Source organism: Anopheles arabiensis, chromosome 3 (assembly GCF_016920715.1).
Source record: "Anopheles arabiensis isolate DONGOLA chromosome 3, AaraD3, whole genome shotgun sequence".
NCBI classification, from domain to species: domain Eukaryota; kingdom Metazoa; phylum Arthropoda; class Insecta; order Diptera; family Culicidae; genus Anopheles; species Anopheles arabiensis.
Genome location: NC_053518.1, coordinates 63,604,285 through 63,631,438, shown reverse-complemented (window position 1 = coordinate 63,631,438; position 27,154 = coordinate 63,604,285). Strand labels below are relative to the sequence as shown.

At 40.3% G+C, this 27,154-nt stretch overlaps 1 protein-coding gene across 3 annotated transcripts in view; it reads right to left on the bottom strand.

The window, feature by feature from the left end:
* Positions 1-26,790, bottom strand: part of LOC120903511 — a 40,514-nt gene extending 13,724 nt beyond the window's left edge. Inside the window, exons 1-2 of one of the 3 annotated variants that reach the window (XM_040312990.1) lie at positions 26,587-26,790; positions 24,818-25,599 (exon numbers count right to left, since the gene is read on the bottom strand). In XM_040312990.1, coding sequence (XP_040168924.1) covers positions 24,818-25,420 — 603 coding nt within the window. In that variant the 5' untranslated portion in view covers positions 25,421-25,599; positions 26,587-26,790. The remainder of the gene's footprint in view (positions 1-24,817; positions 25,600-26,586) is intronic. The other 2 variants (XM_040312991.1, XM_040312992.1) reach the window with 2 other exon arrangements.
* Between the last annotated feature and the right edge of the window lie 364 nt (positions 26,791-27,154).

Below are 27,154 nucleotides of genomic sequence, written 5' to 3'. Positions count from 1 at the left end.
ATGTTATACTTAAATTACCGATCTCCTTGAAATCAAATACATTCATTAATCGAATTTCAAGGAAATGTTTACAACTGGCTGATATCACTTCAGACGCCGTTACGATCAATTTTACACAGTAAACATTTGTTACCGATCTCCTTGGCTTTGCAAACGATTGACAATCCGTGGATGAAAGTGAAAGATATTTCAATGATATTTCCTTTGCAAAGCCTTGTTGACTATGTTCGTCCCCGAAAGGTGCTCGAGGGCAACCGTGCCCGGATGCCTCAAAGCGAAAGGGTCCGCGCGATCGTCCTCTATCAATTGGCTGTTTAACGAAGTACCTAGCACCGATGTCGCAGTAACCAATGTCCATTTTAATGAACTCGTTTTGCATGTCTCATGAGCGTGAATTGTACGGCTCATGTTCACATCTGATTACCCGGCACGGCTGTTACTTCTGCTCGCAAAACGGTACTCACTGCTTCGTCTATTAGTTGTCGTTTTATGTCGCCTATAGAGAAGCCCACTTATGCAACCATTACTGCAGCAGCTATAGCCCAAACCAATCGATAGTGAATCATGACATTTGCCAGTGATTCGTTACGAGGATCGCCTCATTCGTGGTGCAGAAATTCCTACCCCATCGCCAGGTTTAATTGTGCTCATTCTGACGGGTGAAACGGAAACCACCGAATCATCCTCAACGCAAGCCCTACGAAGTAAAGGGTAATGAAATTTTTACTCCAAACAACCCTCGGCTACAACTGGCGGATTTAATGTCAAATTGAAGCTTCGGTTAGTATGTGTTTTATTTTTTTCCCCGAGCAGGGGCTTGCCGGAGCCTCCATGCCTAAAAGGGTAAGGTAAAGCTTGTCACGACACGATCGGAGCTTCGTTGTTTTGTGCTGGATGTTTCTTCGTGTCAGAAGGTAAATTATTGATACGAAAGAACATGGCATCTGGTGTGTGTCGGTTGGGTGCGACAGGTTTATGGGATCTTCTTCAAAAAATGAACAGCACTTTTCTCTCACGATTTTTGCGCACCACAAGGATTGGCTGTGAAATGTGGCACAAGAAACATCACGGTTGAATTATTGGTGATTTTTTCCATGTTTGTTTTACTTTCCTAAAGTGTTAACAATATTTAAACGGCCTGCAATGGAAATTTCAATGCGAAAATATATTAAATGAGCAAAATAGTTTCTTAATTTGTTTCATGCAACTAATATTTGTCGTAAGAAATGTAGAGTAAAAAAACAGCTGCAACATTTCATAAAAATTAGTACTGTATAATTAAATCTTAAAACCGTCCAATTAATTACAGATTATGTTTTAGACGTATTTTGAGGTGCGACGATGTAATTCTTTGGAAACCCAAGTTGTTGAAGGTATAGTCATTGATTTTTTTTTTCAAAATAAAGTTGAAACCACCATTTCAATACATCACTAAACAGAGTTAGAAATGCGCTCTTTAATGAAACAATCATTGATGCGATCATTTCGTATAGTATAGTAACTCCCACTGCTATTCACCTTCCATATTATGGACCGTCAGATTTAGCGGCATTTCGAAAGCAAAATTCTTGCATTTATTTAAAAACCGATCGCAGATCTCAACAGTGGGCGTTTGATTTCGGCACCGGTTTGAAATTTCACAGCCGCTGATCGAACGTCATCGAAACGTCCCACAGTAACAAAATGCTGGCGATTCAGGGGTGCGCTTCTATCAAAAATTGATTCAATACGATCAGCCGTTCTATCGCCTTGAGCGCTGCTGTAAAGATGATGACGGCGACGGATGATGCGGCGGTGGCCACAGCCAGCAGAATCTCTTTCATCACACCGATTCGATTATGATGGTGGCAAATTCCGGTCACTCTTTCCGTGTGCATCGAGTGGTATTTTTACGCGCGCAACGAGGCTAGGGGCGATCGGTTTATAATTTTATTTGATCTTTATGCAGGTCGATGATGCTTGATCGGTTACATTCTGCCGGTGGAGACAGCGACCGCGAAGATGTACTGTTTTATTGACCTATTTCGCATCGTGACTGAATCGGTGGTTTTGGGGTTTTGTCATCGTTTTATGAGCATTCGCCCGTAGGCAACGGTACTCCGCACGAACGGACAGACAGGGTAGATTAACTAATCTAGATCGTTTTTGCAACAACGGCTTCCAGCCCGGACAGATCTTTGCAATCAGCTGTGTACATTTCAAATTACACGCAAAACAAAAATGTCAAAAAGACAACACTTCAGTCAACACCATTTTGCCAGCATGGTGGCCAGCAACCTTTTGGCAGGCAATCGGGGCCCTGGTTTGCATCACTTGCTGTCAAAAAGGTCTAGGAGAACCTTCGCTGTGAACGAAGAGTGAAGACAATGATTTTGCCACAGGCCCACCCCTACGCTGGGCTTAATTCTTACACCAACCCAAAGAGACCCGTTGTGTGTAGTAAGGCCCAAAGAGGGCTGGAAAGATTGTTGTATTTTCTCATCCATAAGCCACCAAACGCGAATGACAATGTTACGCAAAGGCACTTGATGTTTCACACGAAACAAAGCCGTTTTTAACTCCGACCGGCTGGTTCACACAGCTTCTTGGGTGGTCAACTGGCTGGGGGCGTTGGACACTGGGCATGCTGGAAGGTACTGAAAAAACTAAAGAAAAAACAGGCATAAATGTCTCCTATTTTGTGTCTTTTTGTGTTGTGGTATATTGCACAGAATATTTTAATTTACTTTGGAAGTAGCTAAAACAGTTGCAAACGGTTTTGAAAATGTAATTTACAATTATGTGTCCTTTCTTTGATAGTACTACACCACTCACGTCGAGGGAACTCGTTTGGAAAAAAAATATATATATATATATATATATATATATATATATATATATATATATATATATATTTTTTTTTTTTTTTTTTGGAATATTAACTTAGTTCCTCCGTTGGTAGTTCTCCGAGTTAATTATTGCTACACATAAAAAACTCCAATAAAAACTAATCATCCCCACACCCGTTAATTGTGGCCACTTTCGTGGGAAACCAAGCTGACATTCGCCATAGAATAATGAATCGAGCGAACGATCGTGCTCAGCTAAGAAGGAACTGATTGATTTTGCAACCATACCACTTGCACTCCATGGTGACAGTTTTAGCGATGGAAATAGATTTTACAAACAGCGATATGAATCTTAACGCCCGCCTGCCGTCTTAGAGCCCTTTACAGCGCTGTTTTATTGCAGTACACTTTTTCTTACTCATTAACTTCCCTCTGGGAAAGAAATAATCTTCAAAGCTTGTCACCTGGCGTGACCCTGAGGCATGACATGAGGCTGGGAAAATGGCTAGCTTGAGAGTGACCTTCACAGAAGTGTTGGGTAGAAAAGGTGTGGTGGCAATTTTTCCGATGAACTACAGCATAAACTTACCTGTAAAGAAAGATTAAATACAACAATGTATTAGTAAATACTTTCAATCAAACCATCTCAAACATAATTCTCTAATCGTTCAAATCCTAAAAGTTATTAAATATTATGTAGTTAGTATTTGATTCTTTTATAATTTTATTCTATTTTCATTCTTTTTAGTATTTTTTATTGTTTTGTGATAATTTTTATTAGGAATGAAGTACATTATCATTTTCATGCAACGCTGTCCTTCGTATAATTTACTTTACTTGAAATGTTTAGGTTTATTTTATGTTTTCGCTAAACTCAGTTAATTTAGACACAAATGTTTAGTTAATGTTTGAACAACAATTTAATTTGCATTTTTAAAATTAAAAGTGTTCCAATATTTTGTGTGACTGTCCATGATGACAAAGTGTAGGAACGTATTAAATGCGGCTTAAATCAATATCCCCACCTACCGACCCACTCCCGTTCCCGCTCCGCGAGCGGTAATAGTTGGCTTTTTCTATTAATACTTTTCCGTTATGATTGCGCCTGAAAATGATCATCAGCGCTGCCAATAACACGGATCGATCGGTAATCGCGTAATCGCTACCGTTTCATTATTTTTTATTCACGCTGATTCTTCATTAAAAACACAACACACACTCTGTTCATTGTTCGATTGATTTCCTTCCCTCGGCCCAGCCTGCCCAGCGGCCAACGATGATGATCCAATTATGATGCTTGCGTTAACACTCCAACACGGCCTATGTGCTGTCGAGTTTATGTTTGTTTGTTTGTTTGTTGGTCTGCTTTGAACATAAGCAGAGTTTTCCAATCGGAAAAGTGGGTGCATTTGGTGCTATGCTTCAACATCCGATGTGTTCGGGAAGTGGAAGTGATTGGCTACGGTCGGTTAAGTTGGTCCGACTTGGTTGGTCGTTGCATAGTTGAAGGTAAAGTTCATTCGCCGTGCACGAAGGAAACAAAAAGTGCAGCGGGAAAAGCTCCCGTATCGCCCCGTATCGTCAGTATTGATAGTGGTGGCGCCATCGGCATGGATTAAAGCTGCCAGATGGATGCACACGGTGCACATGGGTGCAAACAGTTTGCGTTCAGTTTCGTACGTTAGTGGCGGTACGACCGTGACGATTTGATCCAGCGTCTAGCAGGGATTGTTGTGTAATTGTGACGGGGACGTCGGTGAATACGTTGTAATTGATTGCATTGATTTTAATTAATTTTCAATTTCATGGTGTCTCGTTGCATTATCAATAGATTTTTTATCTTGTTTTTGTTGTCGATAATATAAATTACTGGAATTTTTTGTTTATCTTTAGTATCGAATCTTTAGTATCGAATTCGAATAGTGAAAAGGCAAAACCTGAACATAAAAAACAGCCAGAAGCAAGTTAAATCATTTCTAAACAAAAAATAACCAGACATCAGCTCTAAAAACAACTTTGAACAGTTGTTTGAAATGATATCATGATAGCTTTATTACCTTGACTCACTACACTCTGCCAGCATTTGTGATGGGAAATTGCAATGCGAAAAAGGCTCACCGATTTCCTTCACTTCAACTTTGTACAAATAAAACTACAAGCCGAAGAAATAGTATTGCACTGTTGAATTCCATCGGTACGCTTGGCACGTCCGTAAAACCATTAGTCTATTAGTTGGGTCGTGCTGTGCTATCGCTTTTTGCTCCCTTCTGAAACTCATCAACTCGCCGAGATTTCATCGCTGCACGTTTGTGATGGAAAATGGCGAAATGTCGCGCATGTCAATGCACATTCCGAGGGTATGGGCAAAAGTGTAAAAGGTAAGTAGTAAGCAATCTGCACGGCAAGGAAAAGATGACGGTGGCAATGGGAGAGGTAAAAGCTGCGCGTAACATGGCACGGAATCGATCGAGTGCACAGCTTGACAGATGGTATATCACCCCGTTCGGTACAGGCGACACATCCAAACGCTTTGGTGTGCCGTCACCTGCCGGCGGCACAAAACCATGTGAAAGTAAAAGTGAAGATGCGCTAAATAATTACGCACTGGCGCCAGCATGCCACGGCTAAGGGAGGGTAGAGACGGCGGTTTTTAAGATGAGAATGTTGCGACCACATATGTGCTTGGGAGAAAGGTATAATGAATAAAATTAGTCAGCTTTGTTGGAGCTTTGTAAAAGGTTTCATGTATAGTTAATTTATTAGTGGTTGAAATTATGACTTTCATGGTTGCATTAGTTTTCCAAGCTGTGAACTTTTTTGATTGACGAATTTTTATTTAGTAAAGTGAAAAGTGTCTATACCATGATTTGAAAATATGTAGTTGCTATAAAATAATATTTTAAGTAAAACTTAAATTTTCTAATCAATTTGTTGGTGTATTTATACAGATGATGTCAAAGATACCGGACCGAAAAAATGTCCCAAAAAAGTCAAAAAAGTTGTATGCTAAATATAAAATTTGTAAATTTGGAGAATTTACATTTTTTCAAACCTGATATGCTAATTGATCAACTGTAGAAGTACCAAGAACCAAGATGCATTTGAATTGCGGATCAGCGTTACTTTAGACGATTACACTTCCTGTAAAAATGACCGCTTTTCTAGCTTATTTTGGCAAAACAGTTGAAGCTTTCAATTAGTCAAAATCTGTTGATCCGTTTGGTCTTGTTTATTTTATTGGTTCTATGCTATTTATCATGAGAAAATTGTTCTTTGCTAGTACTTAGTATAGAACGACATTTTTTTTTAGTTGTATCCCATATTTTTGCAAGATCATATTTCTTATGCTAATTATGCTTAGGTGGCGATAGTTTATGACATAATTTACAAGCTACCATGCACAATCAATGAATAATAAAATACGTTTTAAAAATAAAATTAACCCAATTTGAATGAAGATGTTCGAACATTTCACCCGTTAACAATCAAATAACGTTTACAACCTATGAAATAATAAGTTAAGAACAGTTGTTAATTTCTGAATTAATATTCGCACATTTTATGCACAATAAAAATTCATTCTGTGCACATTCTGTGAACTTTTTATCTTTTATCAGGGAAACTATACATATGTGACAATAACAACTTAACATTTGTCTTAAGATATTTTGTTCTAGCTTTTTGAAAATAATAATTTTTCCAACTCTCTGTTAGGAAATTCACTTTTTCATATTTTATATGTCTTACTTACATATTCACAATCATTGTAAAAATCATCATTCCAAACAAACCGTTACAGTCGATTATGACATGCTCAATTTTCTTGAAGGGCTCATAAACCGAATCCCAATCATCCGTTGGTTTGAATCACAACAACAACAAACACGACATTTGTTAGCAAACAGAGAGTAACAGTTCGGAAATAATAATAATAACCAGAAAAACATACGACCTGCCTCGAAACGACCGGCAATAAACTTCCCATTCAATAACCTAATTTAACGCGCAAACGCAATCATTTAGGCCTACGGGTTCGATCGATTTCTTATGCAGATTTGGCGCGACCTACCATCGATTGCCGTTACTTTCTTTTCGAACCAACGGGCACTAACACTACCCGCCGCACGTAATAGTGTTGCACGCTAACGCGTTGAACGCGCACTGATAAGAGATGCATCCCTGGAGGATGAGATGTCAGAGAAATGCACACCGGCCGGGTAGAGTTTCAGTTTCATGGCGTTGCTAGTAGTAGCCGCTGGAGGTCTGTTGTGTCTGATGTAATCGGCGGTTTTCGCTTTCGATGCACCACGGTTTCGATCGTTATCGGGCACCGTTCAAGCATCACCGCCGCCTGCTAAGTGTGTCAGTCAGGAAGGGCTTTACAGCTTTCTGCGTGTTGGATTTTGTTTTATTTTACACCGCATTCCTCCTGCTGCGCTTCAAGTGTAATGCGTCTCGAACGGGGGCAGGACGTGCGCTGCATGAGAATGGCAGAATATTTTAAATGTGTGTTTGAAGGGTGAACGGGTATGTTTGTTTTGTGCCGACGGTGTCCGTGGGCTCAGGTTGATGATACTGCCGGCTTGTTATGTATCTGTATTTGATAACACGGTCGATAAAATATCCAAACAACACGGTGCACGACGTGTCGGTTGCACTTTTGTGTGCGCGTAACGGTAGTGGAATGTTGACAAAGTAAGCAATATAAATTTAATCAATGTTGTGAATGCAAAATTCTTTACATTTGCAACAATCATGAAGAATGATGCATCGGTGCATCAAAGCGGTCGTATTTGAGGAGGTGTTTTGTGAAGGAGATGGTTATTTATTGTTTCCTGATGTTTGAACTAACTATTTTCATAAGAACATATCAATATTAATGAAATAAACTGTTGTACAAATTTTAATAACCTTTCTTCTACCTTTTTTAAATTTTGTCTTTAGTATTTAGTCTATTATGTGTTATATGATGTCATATAGGTCATGAAAGTATTGTTTTCATTATAAGCTGATTAGCTGAAATTGATTTTTTTATCGTTAAATCAATCGCCAGCCTGTTCGTGGATTATTAATGCCTAGAGTGGCTTAAATCGTGGTGTTTGATTTGACGTATGGTACTCCAAAGCTAGCTTTACAATTATCATGCAATGACAGCATTGATTGCGTCTTACTCAGTGGGCTATTTTGTTTTTTGAATATTACTCTGAAACAATTAAATTTGATATTAATATAAAATAAATATAAATGAAATTTATGTATCTTCTTATGAAATGTCTATGGTCTATCGAATAATAAAACGCAAAAAATAATAATTCTCAGTTCTCAGTTTGGACATCAAAACATATCATAAAAATGATATGATAAACCCTGCAAATTACATCAAATATCACAGTTACTTTAAATTTCCATTAGGATTTGCAGCAACATTCATAACAATCGGTATAACAGGTTAGTTACAAAGTTAAATCCTTCATAAGCAAGAATAACGGCTTAAAACGTATCCAAACAACAGTTCATCAACCCTTATCGGTGGGATGTATATTGCAATCAGTTTTTATTGACTGACCACCTCGCCGTATCCGCTTGCAATTTCAAGGACACGAATTGCGTGCAGCAGCAGAAAAACGGCCTATAAAAAAGCAACTACCAAGCAGAAACCCCATAAAATAGTGCCCATCAACATTGTGCCATGTTCCGATTCATTAGCTTAGCATTGAATCTTTGGCCAGCGTTGGTTGTGTTTGCATGTTGCTTTACTAAAAGCACGAAACAGCGCACCAAGCCCCCTTTTTTCAACCCCATTTACCGCCCAGAACGTGCACTATTCGCGCTCGGCGACTTTCACGCGGTGCCAAGGTAAATACGGCTGGTGAAAATCGTTTCCTCACATGGGTTTGCGCCAAAAAAAAGGCATAAGAAACAAACTGAAATGGAAAATAGAAACATACAAGGGATCGGGACCGCAATAGACGCTTACCGCCTCGTCTCGTCTGGTCAAGTGTCGAAATTTCGCCCCACAATCGAATTGATTTGCAATCGGAGGGAAATTAAAAGGGGTTTTTCATCATCCAGCCGTGCAGAGGGGAACTAACGCACCGTTAAACGACTTACATTGGCACTCGATTTTTCCACCGATTTTTTTTGTTGATGCGATGTTTGATTCATCTGAACCGAACCGAGCAGGTGCTGTTAGTATACGTATGTGGTGGGTCTGGGCCGGCGACTAGCGTTGGCTGCTCTGTTCCGGGTTATGATGCCCTCATCCGTTGCGCCAGATGAAAATTGCACGCGTGAACTTTTACATAACCGGCGGTCTGGTCTGGTGCCTGACGATCGAGATAGGGTCGCCGGTGCCAATGGAGCAGGTTGGTGGACAGGAAGGGGAGTGTGTGCGTGTTTTGTCTCTCTCTCTCTCTCTCTCTCTCTCTCACTTTCTATCTATCCATTGCACGGTAATGTTTCATACGTTGGCGCTGGCAGTCGAAGGTTCGCGTGAAGCTTTTCTTAATAAAGATGAAAATCAGCGCTTCTCGTTAGTTGCGGTTAAAGAGCAGGTTCAAGTGTAGTTTTCATTGCGCTTGGTTGCGGCTTCGGATTGAAAAGCGAGAGTCATTCGGGTGAATGGGTAAAATTAGTTCTCTTGTGATCGCTACCACGCTACCAACTTACCGCTGCTGCGAACGAGCAGTATCGCACACAGAAGAAAGAAAGGCATTTGCTTTGGAGGAAATCTAGCGAACAGAGTGCGTTTTTTTAGTAAATTGATTTATCAATTTATGGTTTCTGACATTAGTTACCATTTGGCTTGCAATGTTCGATGACATTGCTGTTGCGTAAATTGTTTATTGGGTTTTTATTTATATTTTCATAACATTGCTAGAATATTCTTATTTTCATTAAGTATTTATGTATTTTTTATGTTTATTATCACAAGCTATGCGGTGGCTCAATATGCTAGTATACATTTAAATGTTTTGCTGCAGAGTTTCGTCCTTTGCGAAGGACATAGGACGAAATCGTGGAAAGTTTTTTTAAAGCATATTTGATCATTTTAACTTATCCGAAGCGATCTATGCTATGGGAAAAATAGATTATTCTTGAACGATCCGAAAGGATCCTGATTATCTTATAATTGATTTTGTACTTATTAGCATTCCATTAAATTAAGCATTTAAGCATTTAATTCAAATAAATTGATACTCGTTACAATATTTAATGAACTTATTTTATATTCCTCGCGAACATTGAACTATTTTGGCCTATGCACCCAACAGCAACGACGAGATGGCTTCACCGCTGCTTCGCCATATAATTTGGGCCACTACGACATCGTTGGCAACATAAACCACAACAAAAAACCTGGTCAATGTTCGTTCACTTCACAATCACCTTTCAACTGCTGCGTACCAAAAGGATCGACCTGATTAAATTCATCATCTCCGGTCAGTCGCAAACACATCGACACACGACGTATGTGCATTTCAATTTCGACCCATCGCACAATGCACGGTGCTCATCAGAGAGAAGCGTGTCCGTATGGCGCAACGCACCGTCAGACACACATGCTCCACGCGCTCTGTGGTGCTGGAGCGCAACGGCTCAACCGATTCGTAATTCCACACGACCGTGCATACCCACCGTCCACGGCTAGCCATCACTGTTTAGAAATGACCGCTGGACTGCCGGACGATCAATAAGGCATGTGAGTGTGATGATCGCGAGCATTTGCGCAAAACGGCGTGGAAAATGGCACCGAATTTGTGCGGGCATGCGGTCAGCAGCGGTTGCGCATCGTTGGATGGTCATTAGTTTTGTTCACCGTGGTACAAGAGGTATGAATTTGCAAGTGTGCCGAAACAGAACCGAATCCATTCAAAACACCGTTCTATTTGGACCATCATTACGTGGAGTAGAATGTCGCCAAAATAATGGTGCTTGCAAGCTTGTTTTTCAACGTCAACCATTTTCCCATGTGCTGTTGATAGTAATTGACCGGTCACGACTTGTAGTTTCTTTTTTTGCATTTGATTCCTGAGGACAGCTTGACATGTAGCGTTTTTCTTCCCGCAGAGTTAGGAAATGTTCTTATACGCGCGCCTTTCACATGCGATGATGCCATGTGATTGAGTAGGCCGCTTCACAGTAAACAGGTTGATTAGTTGGTATAACGGTTGGTTACAAATCATTTGACAACTTCCTACTTGATATGTGATGCAAAAGCTGTTTTGGAAAAAATTGGGGATCTTTAACAAAAAGCTTCTTCCAACGGATTTGTTTAAATATACCAAATAAAATTTATGTTGTTGTTCTATTGACTCTTAATTGTGAATATTGTATGTATTTTTATCGAACAATCTGCTATTGTGACGACTCTGTTAGGACTTGTATGAATATGTATTTACCATTTTTTATGTTTATGTATGGTTTACAATAAAAATATGAAATTATCATTATTAATCCCTTTATCAAGTTCAACGATCAATGAACATGTTTTAGAACAAAAGTGAAAGTTTGGAGATATTTTAAATGAAATATTGTTTATCCTTTCAATCCGTATCTTATGTATTACTATCCCTGGACATTACAATCCCTGTATATAAAATACAAAACACCATACAGAAAAAGGACTTGGTTGAAACATGTGTTAAAAATAAGTTTGAAATAAAAGTAATATAAAACACAAAATATTATTTTACGACCGAGTTTCTATTATCAACTCTAACTAGTATTACAACAAAGTTAATCTATAATTTTGTTGAAGGTGTCCTAAAGTGAACTAAATCAACAATAATTCAAGTGCAATAAACACCTCTTGAATTGTGTGATCAGACTACAAACACGTACCTCTCCTCTAACGAATGACATAAAAGGTAATACTCCCGGGAAATGCATATAAATCATCTCCAGGCGTGCCCCAAGCAAGCACGCACAGGCCACTACCATTGTTTCACACCACGGCAACACTCTCCTCTAACGTACAACCCTGTAGACCTCATGAGAGCAATTAAAGTGAGACTAATTCAAAACCGAGCAACATACAAGCTGGCTGCCCGCACCCAGCCACACACATCGGCAACAAAGCATTGCCCAGGCTGGCAGGAAGGTTATGCGGCTTAATGTTGCGAAAAACATGCGTTCGCGAATTATTAGCAAGTATTTGGTTTTTCACCCACACCCGGCATCCGAGCGCTAGGGCCCGCTAACAGAACAATGGCCCAGCATTGCAGGGTTTATGCTCTGCGTTTAAATAACTTCCGCGCTCTTTCTGCCTTCTAATGGCGTTGGAGAGAAGAGAAGAAACAAAAACGAACCGACGATGGAACAACGCCTTCAGCAAGCGGGCAGTTGGAAGCGACGCGTTTTGTTAGCTTTTCACTGTCGTTTGCGTTTCGTGCGGACATTACGGTGTCCCTGCTTCCTAAATAAGCCATTGTGGTGTGGAGTTATGGTGTGATTAGTCACGTAATAAAGGCGATATACGGTTGGCGATAGGGTAAAGCGAATGCGTTTGGTACTTTGGTGTGCCATTTGTCTTGCTGCGTTGTCCCAGCTGCAACACGAGCGGCGTAAAATTGTGACTCATTGCAATTTTCTTTGTCTTTTCTGAAGGTTTATGTTGCAAAGATCGATTGATTTACAGTCTGATGTATTGTTTGTTGGAAAATATCAAGCTACCTACAAATGTAGTTTAATTTGCTTTAAATGAAAATTTTAGTGAGAATTAATATCTTAATATCGAAATTATTTTTAGTACTGCTCGACTAGTTCAGATTAAAATCGCTTCACTATCCCCGTAGTCTTTAATTGATTAATGTCTATCATAAAATTTCACCCCGTTGCAACACGGGTTTTCCTACAACCGAAAACGCCCGACATGAAAAACGATTGACTTCAATGCTTCCGTAACCGACGAACCTTCTGTCGCGTCTTATCTGGTACGAAGCAGCGCCCCCAAAAGAGCACTCCCCCGAGGATGATTATGTTTTTCGGGCCGGATATCACGCTGAAAACAACAGAGCAACAGACCAAATACCGGTTGCTGGTTCGAATGACCTCAGCAACCTGGCCGAAGGCAATCTGCGCCCGCTTGCAAGATCGGGCCCCACAAGATCATCTATTTTGTTCCAGTTATTCAAATGCAGAACCGTCCACGCCGGGGCCCGGTCATTTTTGAGCTAACACCACTGCTAATCAGACTGAAGCTGAAGCTTCTCTAGTTCACCCAGCGCGAGAGCAGCGAGAGATTTCGAATGAGTTATGCTAATGAAATTACCACCGTAGCGGCATCTTACCGATCGGTTGGCATTGATCCAAGGAAAACCAGTTCGTGCGATGCTGGCGTTTGGACGAGCGCTGCCAGTAGTATCTTCCGTCCAGTGGGTTGGAATTTAAGATGCGTCGATACGATCGGTGACTGACGCAGCTGCCCCCTGGAGGGGGGTGTTCGTTTCGATTTTAACGACACTGCACACTGCTGAATGCACCAGACTTCTGGCTGGGGTGCTGAAACTGCATCGACCCTGGTTGGATGAGTGAAGCGATTTACCTACCAAACCCTTGCAGTGAAACTGTTTTCGTTTCTGTCGTCGTAATGATGATTGCGTTTTTTACTTCTATCCCAGTGTTTAATAGGCTCCCCAACTTGGACTGATTTATATTTAGCTCAAAGCGGAAATACGCAAAAACACTGAACGCAGTAGTTAACAACGTACAGCAAACTAGCATGTCAAATGAGTACCTTTGTTTCTGTTTTTTTTTGCTTTGCAAAAATGAATAATTTTCTGCGGTTGTCTAAACTCTGCGGCAGCTGAAGGATACCACCAGTCACCTTAAAAGCGTGGTCAATGCCGGCGATCTTTGCTGAACGGACCCTACACATTAAGGGACGAGGGGACGATGGGCCCGAGAGCAGTGTTCATCATCATCATCCGTGTCCTTGCGGGTGCGCTAGTGGTAGCGGTTCTATTATTAGATGCTAACAGCACGGTAGCTCGCTTGGAGTAAATCATTCGAAATTGAGCGTGGAATTTGCTTAAACGGCAATAAATCAATCGCACTGATGCGCGCGGAAGGTAATGAGCACTGAGAGTTTCAGCACAAGGTGAAAATAGGAAATTGATATTTTGTGGTATGTGTGTATGGCTCTTTTTTTAGAGAAATTTATTAAGAAGAAACATTAGAAGTTAACGAGGAAAAGAATAAAAAAACGAATCTGAAATATTTTTTTTTTCACTACATGTATTAATTGACTTTGACATTCAAAAAGATCCTCGTAGTTTAAAGCGAAACTATCCCATAACCATAACTCACTGCTTTAATAATCCAGAATACCTTTCCTTTGACGCACCGAGCTTCCTGTAGACCGTCCACCATAAAGCATCATAAAAATGTTCACTCGATCGTAGCCCGGTGTGTTCAGATTTGTGTTAGCGCTTCGTTATTTGCTTGCGGCTTATAAAATCCCAAAATATCAACGGTGTATCGATCGAACATTTCCGTTTCCATCATGACAAGTGTCGATTGTAAAAGGAAAAAAAACATCAAATCCTCCCTACTGCGCAAAACGTGTGATGCGAAATTCAGAACAATATAGGAGCGTGCCAAAAACCAACCATAAACAGAGAAGGGCAAATACACCTTCCTTTAGGCAGGCAAACACGGTACGTTTCGATTTGCTTAAGCAAAACCGAACGTTTCCGCGCAAAGATCATCTTCATCATCTTTACGAACAATTGCTTGCGGCGATCGGTTATAAAAATCATTTCTAGTTTATGATGTAATAAACAGGGCTCGATCTCCTTTCGCTTGCTGGAGCGAACGGATTTGCACAATAGTGTCCTTCAACTGTGCTAACCAACTAGACTAGCGGAATGCTGGCTTGTGCTTAATCGAATATGGTCACCGCACAAATCGTCCTTAGTAACGATGTCCATGCCGAGGACAGATGTTTATCCGCGTTAAGCAATGGCGATTATTATCGGCCAGTACTGATGGGTATTTCCTGCCGATATGACTCACCGCGGATCGGAGCGCAAACGCGTGGGGCCCTTGAGTGTGTGGATTCGATTGCACATGAGGAGTGTTTGTGATAGTTGGGATTTCCTGCATTTCGGAGATCAGTTGGAAGGAAGCATATTAAATATGAACGTTCTAAAAGATTTCTTGGTATATTTGTGATGACATTGAATCAAGCGATCTGCTCGGGAACGGTTGGTGCAAAACGGAAGGAAAAAGGTAGGTAAAACAAAAAGTTTTGGACAAATCTTCGAAGAATTGGAATATTTTTTAATTATTAGAATTGTTAATGTTACTTGATGTTTTGCAGTATTTTATTCAAAGTTTTTTTTTAATATTTGATCTATGAGATTAAGATTCTTTAGGTTGTCTATATAAATGAAATTATGAAATGGTGCAATAAAGAACAGATTTTTTCGTGATCTTATGCTGAAATATTGAGCAAATACATAAATTTATGATATATTTCATAATTCACTGTTAAAAAAAATTAAAACAAATACGACAAATGGTAAAAACACCACAATCAAAACTTTGTGCTTATTCAATAGCTATTCAAAGTTTACATATGATCAAAAGGATTTATTAAAATATCAAATATTTAAAATGATAGCTGAGAAAACTACAAAAAATAAACGAAATGTGCATCCAATCCCCTCATTTCTCATTCGTTTGAATTAAATTAACTAAAAACTAAATCAAAACTAAAACACACTTCCAGTATGATCTATAGCTTACAATGACAAGCAATCCATTTGTTTTGCCCGGGCTAATTGTGTAATCTTATCCAGGTCGATAATACATATGATCAAGCAGGCGACCAAAACCTAATGATTTCGTGTAGCGCTCTCGTTCGCTTCACATTGCCTCACATCTTTCACCTCACATTGCGATACTTTTTCCTGTCGAACCAGCTTACCGATCGTCGCTGGATAACCGATGCGTTCAGATTTTGGCAGCACGACGAGTTCGACGAGAAGGAACTGGCCGCTCATAAATATACATTTGTATTTTTAGCCCAACCATCGTTAGCGGACCAACGTCTTGGTCAAGCTTCAGCCCCAGCTACCATCTCAATGTCATCGCATCGTTTCGGTTATCTGTTACACTGCCCAGGCTGGTACATCAGTGCTGCCACAGAACGATCGCTTTGAACTTTGACTGTGTGAAGGGTCGCGGCGTTCGTCCCTCCTGGAAGCCAAGGTACCGGCCAACTTAAATGGTAGCTAACCAACGGCAGCATATGTTTGGATTGCTGCTAACAAGCGCACACGGTTGAAGGACCCGCGTGTGGGTCATTTTTGTCAACGGGGGAGCCAATGTCAGAGCTAAAAACACGTGCTGGACGCTCTGCTGTTTTGGTAATCGGAGTGGTCCGTTTTTACGATCGACGTGAACGAACATTGGATGAGATCGATAGAATTGGATCGAGACGATGAGCCATCGTAACGGATGAAGAAAAGTTGCAAAACATTTCCACCTTCGTGGATGGTGCTTAATCCACCCTCCACTGATGGAGGGCACGCTCAAGTTTAGGAGCGTGCTACGATTTGCATCCGGCACTGAAAATAAAAACCACAATGTCAACACAAAATGAAACTCTTTACATTGATGTGAATGAAGAAACGGCTCGTTTAAGATGATATGCTAAGATGCTCCATTGAGTGTGTTGATGCATTTTTGTATCACACGATCGGTGTTGAGCATGTTGAAATACCAAGCTTCAACGCCCATTCAAATCAAGTATGTAGCATAGTCATGGAATTGGAATTGGAATTGATGGAATTGAATCTGCTTAAAAACACTTTAAATCGATTCTTCAATCCTTCAATGTCAAGTACAATTTTTGTAATAGATTACCTAATAATAAAACGCTTTGTTAGTGTGAAACATAATTTCTTCATATCAATTGAAACACTCCAACATCAATGACAGCATCTTTTATGAGATGTGTGCATTCCAAAAAAGTGGTTACTATTCCTAACCTTTTATGTCATTTTATAATAGCTTATGAAAGTATTTATCCTTGCATTCTGTTCATTAAAGAATACCAGATGAAACATATAGTATATTCAACAGTTGTGCGAAACAAAGGGACTCTTGAAGTCAGTGACACAGTATTGCACAATAAATAATTCTATACTTTTGTAGCCTTGCTCATTTTTTTGTCCTGCCGAGCCGAGGATCTTTTGACTTTGGCTTTACCCATAACACCCAATAAAGCTGCTCCAAAAATGGCAGATGTTACGAAATGTGTGCAAAATGATCGCATTTCGGACGGCTCGAAACCTTCGAGCAGATCAATTTGACGAGCGTGGTGCTCTTGAACCACTTAAGCAGCATTCCGAAGCGATTATGATGCATTAGGTGGGCCCTGAACGACAATCGCTTCGAATATGCGCGCACGTCTGAAAAGAGTGCAAAAGTGATGCTGCTGCTGCTACACGAGCCGGGACAGAGAAGAAGCACTCTAAAACATCTGAAGAGGCATCTGAAGGAAGTTTTTGTTCCATTTGTTCATTTCTCTCCCTCGTCGATCGGCCTTCAACTGGATGTTTGTCTTCTGCTAGCATTGTGTTCGCTTTTGTCTTTTGCGCGTGTGTGTGTTACTCTTTCCAGCTTCGGTATGTCATTGCCAGCATCGAAAGAGTTGGCAGTTTTAGAATTTATTTTTGGCATCCGGCAGCGGGTGGAGTCGTCCCTACTTTGCATAACTAGCTTCGGCGCATCTCGTTGATGGTTGAATAGGGAAGGCGGTAGAGATACGCCTTTCGAAGTAGCAAAAAATATGGCAGAGAAATGGAGATGAGAAAAGGCACGACGCTGGTCCACAACAAGCTGGTTCTTGAACGCATTTTTTATATCTGTGCGCGAACCTCAAGTTCAAGCTTTCGGTTTCATCGGAGAGCGAACAAAACAGCCGCTCGTTCGTGCAGAACTTTTGCTATCGTTCGGCTGCGATGGAATGAACTGACAAACCGGACCGGACCGAACCGAACTGGAGGAATGTATCGAAGGTCACTGCCGTGCGATTGAACTTTAGAAGGTAAGTTTAAATTGTGCTCTTCCTATCAGATTTCAGCAATGGATGGTTCAAGAAGTAAATGTAGAGGTTGCTTGTCTAAACTAGCATTGAAATCTTTCATTTGGTTGACGCGGAACGAAGAGAATGGCTTCAGATTATCAATTTGTGATAAAATATGATAACTTTTATTATTGAAGTATACTCTTTCTGATTTTTTTTTCAGCTGTGACATATTTTTTCTCATTAAATTTATGCTATTAACCTATTAATTGGGAACTTTTTCCTTATTATTCAATATTTGACCAATATCTCATCGAAACAAATGACAATAGATTTAGTAGCAAATATTTTACCCATATTAGATACCATTATTTTCTTTCACTTTCTCCATGATACAGCAAACATTGCAGCAGTCCAATACATATTAGGAGTGCAAAAATTCAAATTACTTCCATCTTTGCTAACAGAAACTCTTTGAAAATTAATGATGATATAATTAGCACCTCTGAACTACGATAAGGTTTGAAAGGAATCCATTTGCAAAATTCCTCACATTCTTTGTGAATTCAACCTTTATAAATAGAGAGGATAGATGAGTTGTGCTTATGTAGGAGGTGAACACGATAATCCTCTCGCCTTTAAATACTGCAAATCTACAACCGAATCGTAAAGCACAGTAAAGTATTTGTTCTGGGTGAAACAAGTGGCATTTTTTGTGTGGATGGCATTTAACGAGCACACAATTTTGGTTCTAAAGACGTGATGGGTGAAGCTGCACAAAAATCGATTCTTCTCTTTGATTGTCGGCGCGACTTTAGCCTGAAGCGTTGTATCGCGGTAAAGCCTAGTCACGACCGAGCAGTTTGTAGTTGACCTTTGCGCGATTACAACGAGCTGCTTCTGCACGAATCATTGGCTGATAGGAAGATGCACCCGATCGTATATTTGCTTACCAACTGAGCGAAACACCTGAGCTCTTTTGTGCTTGAGTCAAGTGAAGTATTGAATTTGATCAAACCCCTCTGATTCGCTGTCAAAAGTTAGATTTCATCTGGGTTTTGATATATTTAAAGGGGTTTGTATCTTTACTGGAATTGAAGTCTCTTTGTTTAAAGTATTAAATAGTAACTGTTAGCTTTGGATATTATTTCTTTAATATGATGAATGCACGTACATGAAATATAAAAAGTTAATCTAAATATGAGCAACCGGACTAATGGAACTCATTTACGATCACAGTTAAACGTTCGTGAAACGTTACGGCACCTAACACGACAGAATCACTTTAAATCATTCCACCATGCGGCAAAAGCCAGGACAAAAGCCTCGAGACCTTTGTGTGTGTATTGCTGTATCGCTGTAGCCACCACGCGTGAGATAGCCATGAGAACATTAAACCTGGGTATGGCACAAGCACTGTGCATTAACAGCACCGAGCAGCGTCGTAGCCATACCATTGCACATAAAGGCTATAGATGCATTTCCATCAGCACTGAGAAGGTTGATTTGTTTTGTTCTTTTTTTCTTTCTTTTCTTGTTTCTATCTATTTCGTTCCATCCACACGTTTTTGTTTTCGGATGATGGGATCGGTGCGTGTTGCTGTCTTTTCGGGTGGGAATCAAGTTTTTCTTTAGTTTCCAGCGTGGGAAGCTGTGGAAATACGGATCGCTATGCTAGAATCGGAAAGATCGCAAGATTGGCTGGCGTCGAGTGTGCCGTGGACTCTTTCGTGGCCACCCTCACAAACAAACGTAGACTGTCTGTGATTGCCAATGTAAGCAGATTGATGGAGAAGATACGTAAACGGTTTCTCAAAAAAGAAACACACACACACACACAACAGCACCACCACCGACAAAACTCACCGAAGACGTCACGCCGCATGACGTGCTCTACTGACATTACAAAATTGGGCACAGTTTTGAGTAATGTCAGCCGGCATGCAAGTGCCCTGTGAAATATGCGCTTCGTGGGGGATCGGCACTAGCACTGGCAGTAGGCTAGTGGTAGCAAACGTAACGAATAGGGCTCGAATTTCTGTGCAAATGCTATGCAAATGAGTGATGATACAGTGCGACCTTTTCGTGATAGTTTAGTGGATCGGTGTTTAGGGTTCTTTAGCGAAACGAACTATGTATGTTCAGGTAAAGATTTTTTTGCTTTTCGTTTACGATTGTAGGAGCAATAATTGTAAGACAAAAATGTTGAATTATTATTAAATAATACTAGCTTATACTTTAAATATGGTGACTTGGAGAAAATATGTCTATTTACATCGAATACAGGCGAAGTTACTTTAGTACAGTCGATACCCAAAAATTATAGCACCACTACAATCGAATCACAGATAGCGTGCATTCGCTAATCTTTCTTTATTTTCTCCTAAATAATCCATTACCCAATTTCCTTTTATTGAAAATCACCAATCCAAATCGCACGAATCGGCTCTCTCCATGAACAATGCAAATCTTTCACTCGCGAGGTGGTACCATTCGCTCCAAACAAATGTCCAACACCGCCCCCAAGTCCAACACCGCGTCCCATCCCTGTACACACCCCACTGTTGACTGTTATTTTTCTACAACATACTTGAGAGGACGTGCTTGCGGCACACAAAACACTCGCCGCAACACCAACAAAAAACCGTGCCCAATTAAAGATTTGAGGGCGCTAAGATCCGTCATCCGTCCGGTTCGGTCGGTGCGCCGGGTCCGCTTCGGGCCCGCTTACCGGGAGCTCAACTGTCGAAGTATTTATGACTTGAGTGCGAGCATTAGTTGGTATCGAAGGTATTGTGTTGCCGTTTTTTTTTTTTGCTTGGGAGTTTTGGAACGGCCGTTAGGGGGCCGTTCAGGGAGTTGTTGAATTTGGCACCGTAACTGACCCGCATTGACCTGGCTTGAAGCTGAAGAAGGGCGTCATAACGAGGTGTGGAAAATACTTCCTGCTTGGAGCTCGACGGTACATAGCGTATAAGGAATTGAATTGCAAGCACCAAAAAGTGTTATCGTCAATCGAAGTTTGAGTGAAGCATTCGTGCGATAGGAGTCGTGTTTGGCTGATTGAAATCGTGTGTGTGTGTGTGTGTGTGTGTGATGCATTCCAGACAGATTGCATAAGCGATTATAAATGGACAAAGGTGGTACTAAACAGTGAACAATCATAGGAAAAAAGGTCTTTTTGGCTCAATTAGAATATTAAAATTAATCTGTACTTTTGTACTTTTAAAATGGTATGGATTTATTATCTACAATGTAATATAATATATAAATTAGTACACTCATACAACAATAACAAACGGGATTGAAATACGTCCGTCGTACGGGCCGGTCGGGAGCGAAGAGACCGAAACTTGTCACTCTCTCGCTGATAGCGCGTATCATCGGGAGTGATCGGCTTATCCGTCAACCGATCGGCAATCGCGACACAGGGTGTTCCCAACATCCCCCCTCTTTAATCACGCTGGTACGACTCCATCCACTGCGGTTGTCTTCGAGCTCGCGAAGATCGGCGTCTTATCTCATAACATAATTTTAAATATGTTTTCGGTTGATTCGGTTTATTAGTATCATCATTGATAAGTGGTAAACGCAAAGTTTACTGATGTAATGAGGTGTTTTATATATTTTTCTCAAGAAATTATTTAAATAAATTGCAAATTATAAATGTGTAAAAGTCTAAATTAAACGCTGTACAATTCTTCAACTCAATTTCAAAATTAACGATAAATAAAAACATAAAATAAACAGCTATTTTGCGTCATTTTAATAAGCATTAGGCAATGAAATCTTACTTTCTCAAAAGAATATCCATACAATGTAAAACTTTTTTGAAATGCGTGGTGCATGCAATGCTGAAATCAGGCTCGGCCATACAATATAAATGCACAACAGTACCAACAAGTTCATGCAGCCGGTGATGCAACATTTGTGCAATAAAACGCATTGTCCAAAACTGAACCTGAACGCTGCGGTTGAACTTCATCATCTTCACCTACTTTTTAAGCCACCGTCCTCTGTGACATTTTCGTGTGAAACAACTCAAAAACAACACACCCAGTCCATGCGTCAGTTCGCCCTCCGGTACGATATTACATCAGTAATGTCCCACCACTTCAATTACACGTCCGCACGTACTGTCCCCCCCCCCATGCCAAGCAATCTTGTTGCTTGCATCCCGAAAAGAAACAAGAGCAAGAGCTAATTTTGCATGACACATTGATTGATTACCCATCAGATAGCTGGGCAGGGCACTTTTGTGTATGTGTGTGGATGTGAGGACACTCCTGCTGCGGGTGGTGTGAAAACGAATCACATTATGCTACACGTTTATGCTTCTTCCACCGCTGCACCAAACGCCGTTAAACAAAGGATGGCTACATACACACACACACTCTTTCGCACCCAAAAACGCATGTACACGCGTATAAAAAGGCCTCCAAAAATGGTTCAAGCTACTCTAGCTCAGTTTTTATTTTTTCGGTGGTGAGATTTTGGACAGATCGAGGCCAGTCGCGCAAATCATCATTGAGGTGACCCTCGTGCCATACTACCCCAGTGTCAGCGTGGATTCGATGTATTAATGCGTCGGCTTTTGGGAACGGAAGCAACCACCGATTGGACTGATATTGCGTGTGCCAGCGGGTTGTTTTGGTGCCTGGCGTCGGTGGGAAAGTTTCGAACGAGTTTGATTTGATATTTCCTTCGATTGCAACGCGCGAACAAAAGCCGACATCATGGTACCGTCAAAGTCAAAGGCTCGTACGTAGTGCTTCTAGTGTTATGTTTTTGCTCGTAAATGTCACAAAACTAATCTCCTGTTCTGTTTCGCTGATTGGAATGATGGGCTTGTCGTCTTGGCGGTGCTGTGAATTTTGTTAGCAGATTGGAATCTTTTTCGATCCATGATTTTTTTCTTCTTTCGCTACATCCTTGAACAGTCACGATTGCGATTGATGAAAAAATGAAAAAATACACCAAATTGACTAGATAATTCAGTTTAAGATTGCAAATGTAATAACACATATTGTTTTGTGTTAAGTAAAAGTTTGCAATGAAACAAACAATATAAAAACGTAAAAATCTTTACTATTACTCTAATGGCCGGGCGACCACAGATAATTCAACGCACCACATGAATTTTGTTTATTGAAGATCTTCTCGTAAGCATTTACTGTTTTTTTTTGTAGTCTTTTTTAAGAATTCATCCAAACGGTCCCGTGGTACAGTCGGTATCTCGACGGACCTTATGCCTATTGTAGGTTCTAGTCCGGTACAGATCAATCCACTTCATAGGCCGGACTAAACCAGCGATTGCCAAGTCCCTTAGTGATTTAGGGCAGATCGATCACAATATTTGAGTCAAATAATATTTAAAAAACTAATTTAAAAGCTATTAAAAACTGATTTGTGTATGTGTATGTTCGCTTTAAATTAGTATTTTGTGAAATAATATGATTGCTGTTAATCAATTTGCAACACATGGCATCTACTGAATTGCGTCCAGATTTTGTTTTAAATACTTCTAGAACATTTTTTAATGGAATTGCATCAATCATCATTAACGAAACGGGATGTCCCATTTAATCATCATGTGCATAAGTCATCGGTCATGAACTGTAGAGTAGCATTCCTATAAAATTTTACTTAATCTGTTCAGTCTAATATGAATTAAATCATAACTATGAACCACAAATGATTTAGATTACAACGAATTCTGTTGGTTTTTTGTTTCACACACATCGATTAACATTTTCTATTCTTTTCTATTCTAAAGTTTTATTATGATGCAGATAGTTGAGTGTTATTAAATACACACAACAGTATTTCTTGTTACTTAGCATTGAATTTGTATCACCCAAGAATTTGACATAATCTGAACTGGATTCTTTAAATCAAACTCTAAAAATAGTCATAGAATGATGTAAAAAAGGGCTCGGCAAAGTCTAGCCCACGAGATCATTTTATTGGGATGTTGTGGGCTCAAAAGTTATAGAACGTAAAGAAAATAATTTGATTGTAGATAGTTTTTGCAGATTACTTCATTGCTCGTTGTTATGAGGTTCAACAATAAATTATATTATTTCTTTGTCTGGACAATTTTTGATTGCTTCAGGTTTTTTGCATATTTTTTACCTCGAATAAATTGGCATTTTATTTAAAATTTAAGGCAATTTTCTAAGGACTAGCTAGAGTTCTTAGGGACTAAACCGTTCCAGTAGGTTTTTATGTTAATAGTTGTCTCTACCTAAATGTGGTAAAAAACTATTGATTTCATCTGTTTATTGAGAATTTGTCACATTTCTGCAAATTAATGATCCTGGTTAATGCAAATCAGGTTTTAATTCAACCAAATGGAGCTCCTAAATAATGAAACACATTTCAAATTGTTGTCCAATTTCTGTTTTGTGCAAAAATCATACCAATATAGCTAGCAAATTCTCTGATTTACGTTAATACATTTTCGATAACGTTTGAACAAGAATATATTTTAGAGCTGCACTTATAAGATATCTTATACAGTAAAGCTTGAAAAAAACCGACAGTTTTATGCAGTTTACTAGTCAAACTCATAGAATTTGTGGCATTTTTGTCCATAGAAGATAATGCAAGAATCACACAAGTAGCTCATTTATAAATGATGTAGGCTTTACATAATCTACTATATCGACGACAGTGCGACTTAAGTACCATACTAAATGTTCCTCAAAAAGGAAAAAACGGTAATTATTTTCCGCTTTAGTCTAAAAACAGTGTAAGAACGAATTGAATGTTTTCTGTCTGAAAACTGGCTCAAATTCAGACAAGTATTTCTTCTATCCAACTCGGTAATCTTATAGTTTTTGGCCGCTGGTGTAGAAAATATTAGATAAAACTCGATAATATATTACTTTACTAAACAAATCTCATATTGCAAAGAAACAAGCTTCTCAATTCAGCATGTACTCACCACTTCTCGATCCATCTGCAGTATGTACTGGAATCGCCCAATGTCGCTGATCGTTAGCTCCTTGCCGCCATGTCCGTGACCGAACCGCCCGGTGTGTCCACTTTCACCCACCACATCGGTCTCACCGATCCCGCGGCCCTCGCTGTAGAACTGAATGTTACGACCGTACAGTCCATCGTCACCATTCACCTCCTCCTGTCCATGCACCGGCTCGGCAGAGGCCGAACGGCGGCTTATATTTAAATTGTTCTGCGGTTGCTGCGGCTGCTGCTGCTGATGATGATGAGGCTGCGTACTTTGCGTGCCTCGATGCCGATGGGTCGGTGGTGGTGGTGGTGGCGGCAGCTGTCGTGGATGGCCCACACCATACCCGCTTGCACCGCCCCCGCTCGATGCCGACTGATGGTCGGACAGATTGTTGCTGTCGCTTTCCACGGAAAAGCCGTCCTCGTCGGAGGCCCCCGCCGGTCGCGTGGAAATGACCGGATAGCTACTGCGCAACGGGGATGGGGAGCTGTGGCCGCTGCTGCCACTTCCGGACCCACCGGGCAGCTTCGATTTGTGCAGCTTGGGATTATGCACGTTGTATTGTTTGTTCACCATTGTTTCAGCTTGTTTTTGCTACTGTTTGATTTGTTATTTACGTGTGTTTTATTTTCGGAAGTATTTATTGGTAGTCACTGTTTGCTACCGCGCTGCCTTCCTTCCGTAGACAAGCTGCACTGTTTCTGGCGCCGTTAGCGCTGCTTGTTTCACTTTCTTCACTAAACACTTTTTATCGCCTAATAAACGCAGCGCACCAAAAACAGAAAACAAATATTGGGAAAGTGAACAAATTGAGGTAAAACGATCAACACTGGGACCTCTTAACAACCCTTTGTATGCGATCAATAAAAATGCCTGGGAACTAATTTTTACGGGGAACGCGGGGAGGAAGGGAAATAAATCGATCAGTTTTTTAGATGTATCTAGCTTTATAGTGATATTATTCAAATTAAAGACATTTCAGTAAATACAAATAAAACATAGGTATTAAAAGAAATGAAAATGAACAAACATTGATAGTGTTTGATATCTAGTTTAAGTTGATTTTAAATTTAAAGTTTCATATTATAATTTAATCAGCTATCAACATTGTATATAATTACAAAAAAAAGTAAATCTATTAATAGTTATGGAAATAATAGAAACTTTCAAATTATTATAATTATAATTCATTCCATATCATTCCGAATGTATCTATAAGCCTGCAGTCCTCTAAATCATACAGAGTTCAATAATATGCCGTAATCTTTGTTTTGTATTCTTTAAGAAGTGGTTCTGTTTGTGAATTAGTACATTAATAAATCAAACATCACTAGTAAAAACAACACATATCGACAAACATAGAGGTCCCAAATCCCTTCATCACAGAAACTATCACTGGCGCCGTTTTTCAAACACGGTTTCTGAATGAGTTTTCCTTTCACACATTTCGTCATTCATGCGTAAAACCCGCGTTAGCGTTGTCCGAGGTCAAGCGAACAATTGTGTGCACCGTTGCTTCTTTCTTTGTCCATGGAACTGTTCACAACACCACAATGCGTTTTCATGTGCTACCGTTCCAAAGACACTTGAACGTATCCTTCACACGGACGTCAACTTTGGTGTTTTTTTTCTCTCTCAAAATCACTCACATTAGCACCAAAGTAATAGCTCGTAAAAAGTGACGAAGAAAATCATTCCAACATTCACGGGAAAGAAAAAAATACAAATAACAATCCACTTACACACTCGACACACACTCGCACCTTTCTTCGGCGGTACCAATTGCAAACCGTTAGCGAACGAGTGGCAAGAAACACGCGAAGCTGTACCAACGCACGCACCCGCGAAATGGGGGGAAACCCGCTTCAACTCGCTGCCCAGTGACGAGTGACCGTAACGGGCGAAAGACGACGAACGACTGCAGTCGACTGGTACCGTGCCGACGAAAGACGTTAGCTGCCCAACAACATCCCTCCATTCGGTGGTTTGAAAAAATAAAGCCACGGAAAGCGAAACCACAACAATCGTGAAGGGACGCACGATCGTATCGAACACGATCGGAGCTTTCAGGGTGAGCTTTTTTGGCTCGTGCGACGTCGGATGGTGGATTTAGAAGGGAAGGGATTAAACAACCCCTACCGCGTCTGTTGCCATGCGTTTCGTTTTCCTTCACTTTTGCTTTCGTTTGCTGATCGGTTTGCTGATGTAGAGTCAGTGCCACGATCAGCTGGATGAATGCGATTGGCGCCACCACTTTCCGTTGCGTCGTTTTGGGAGATTGTTTTCTGACACCTTTGACCGCGTACGAAT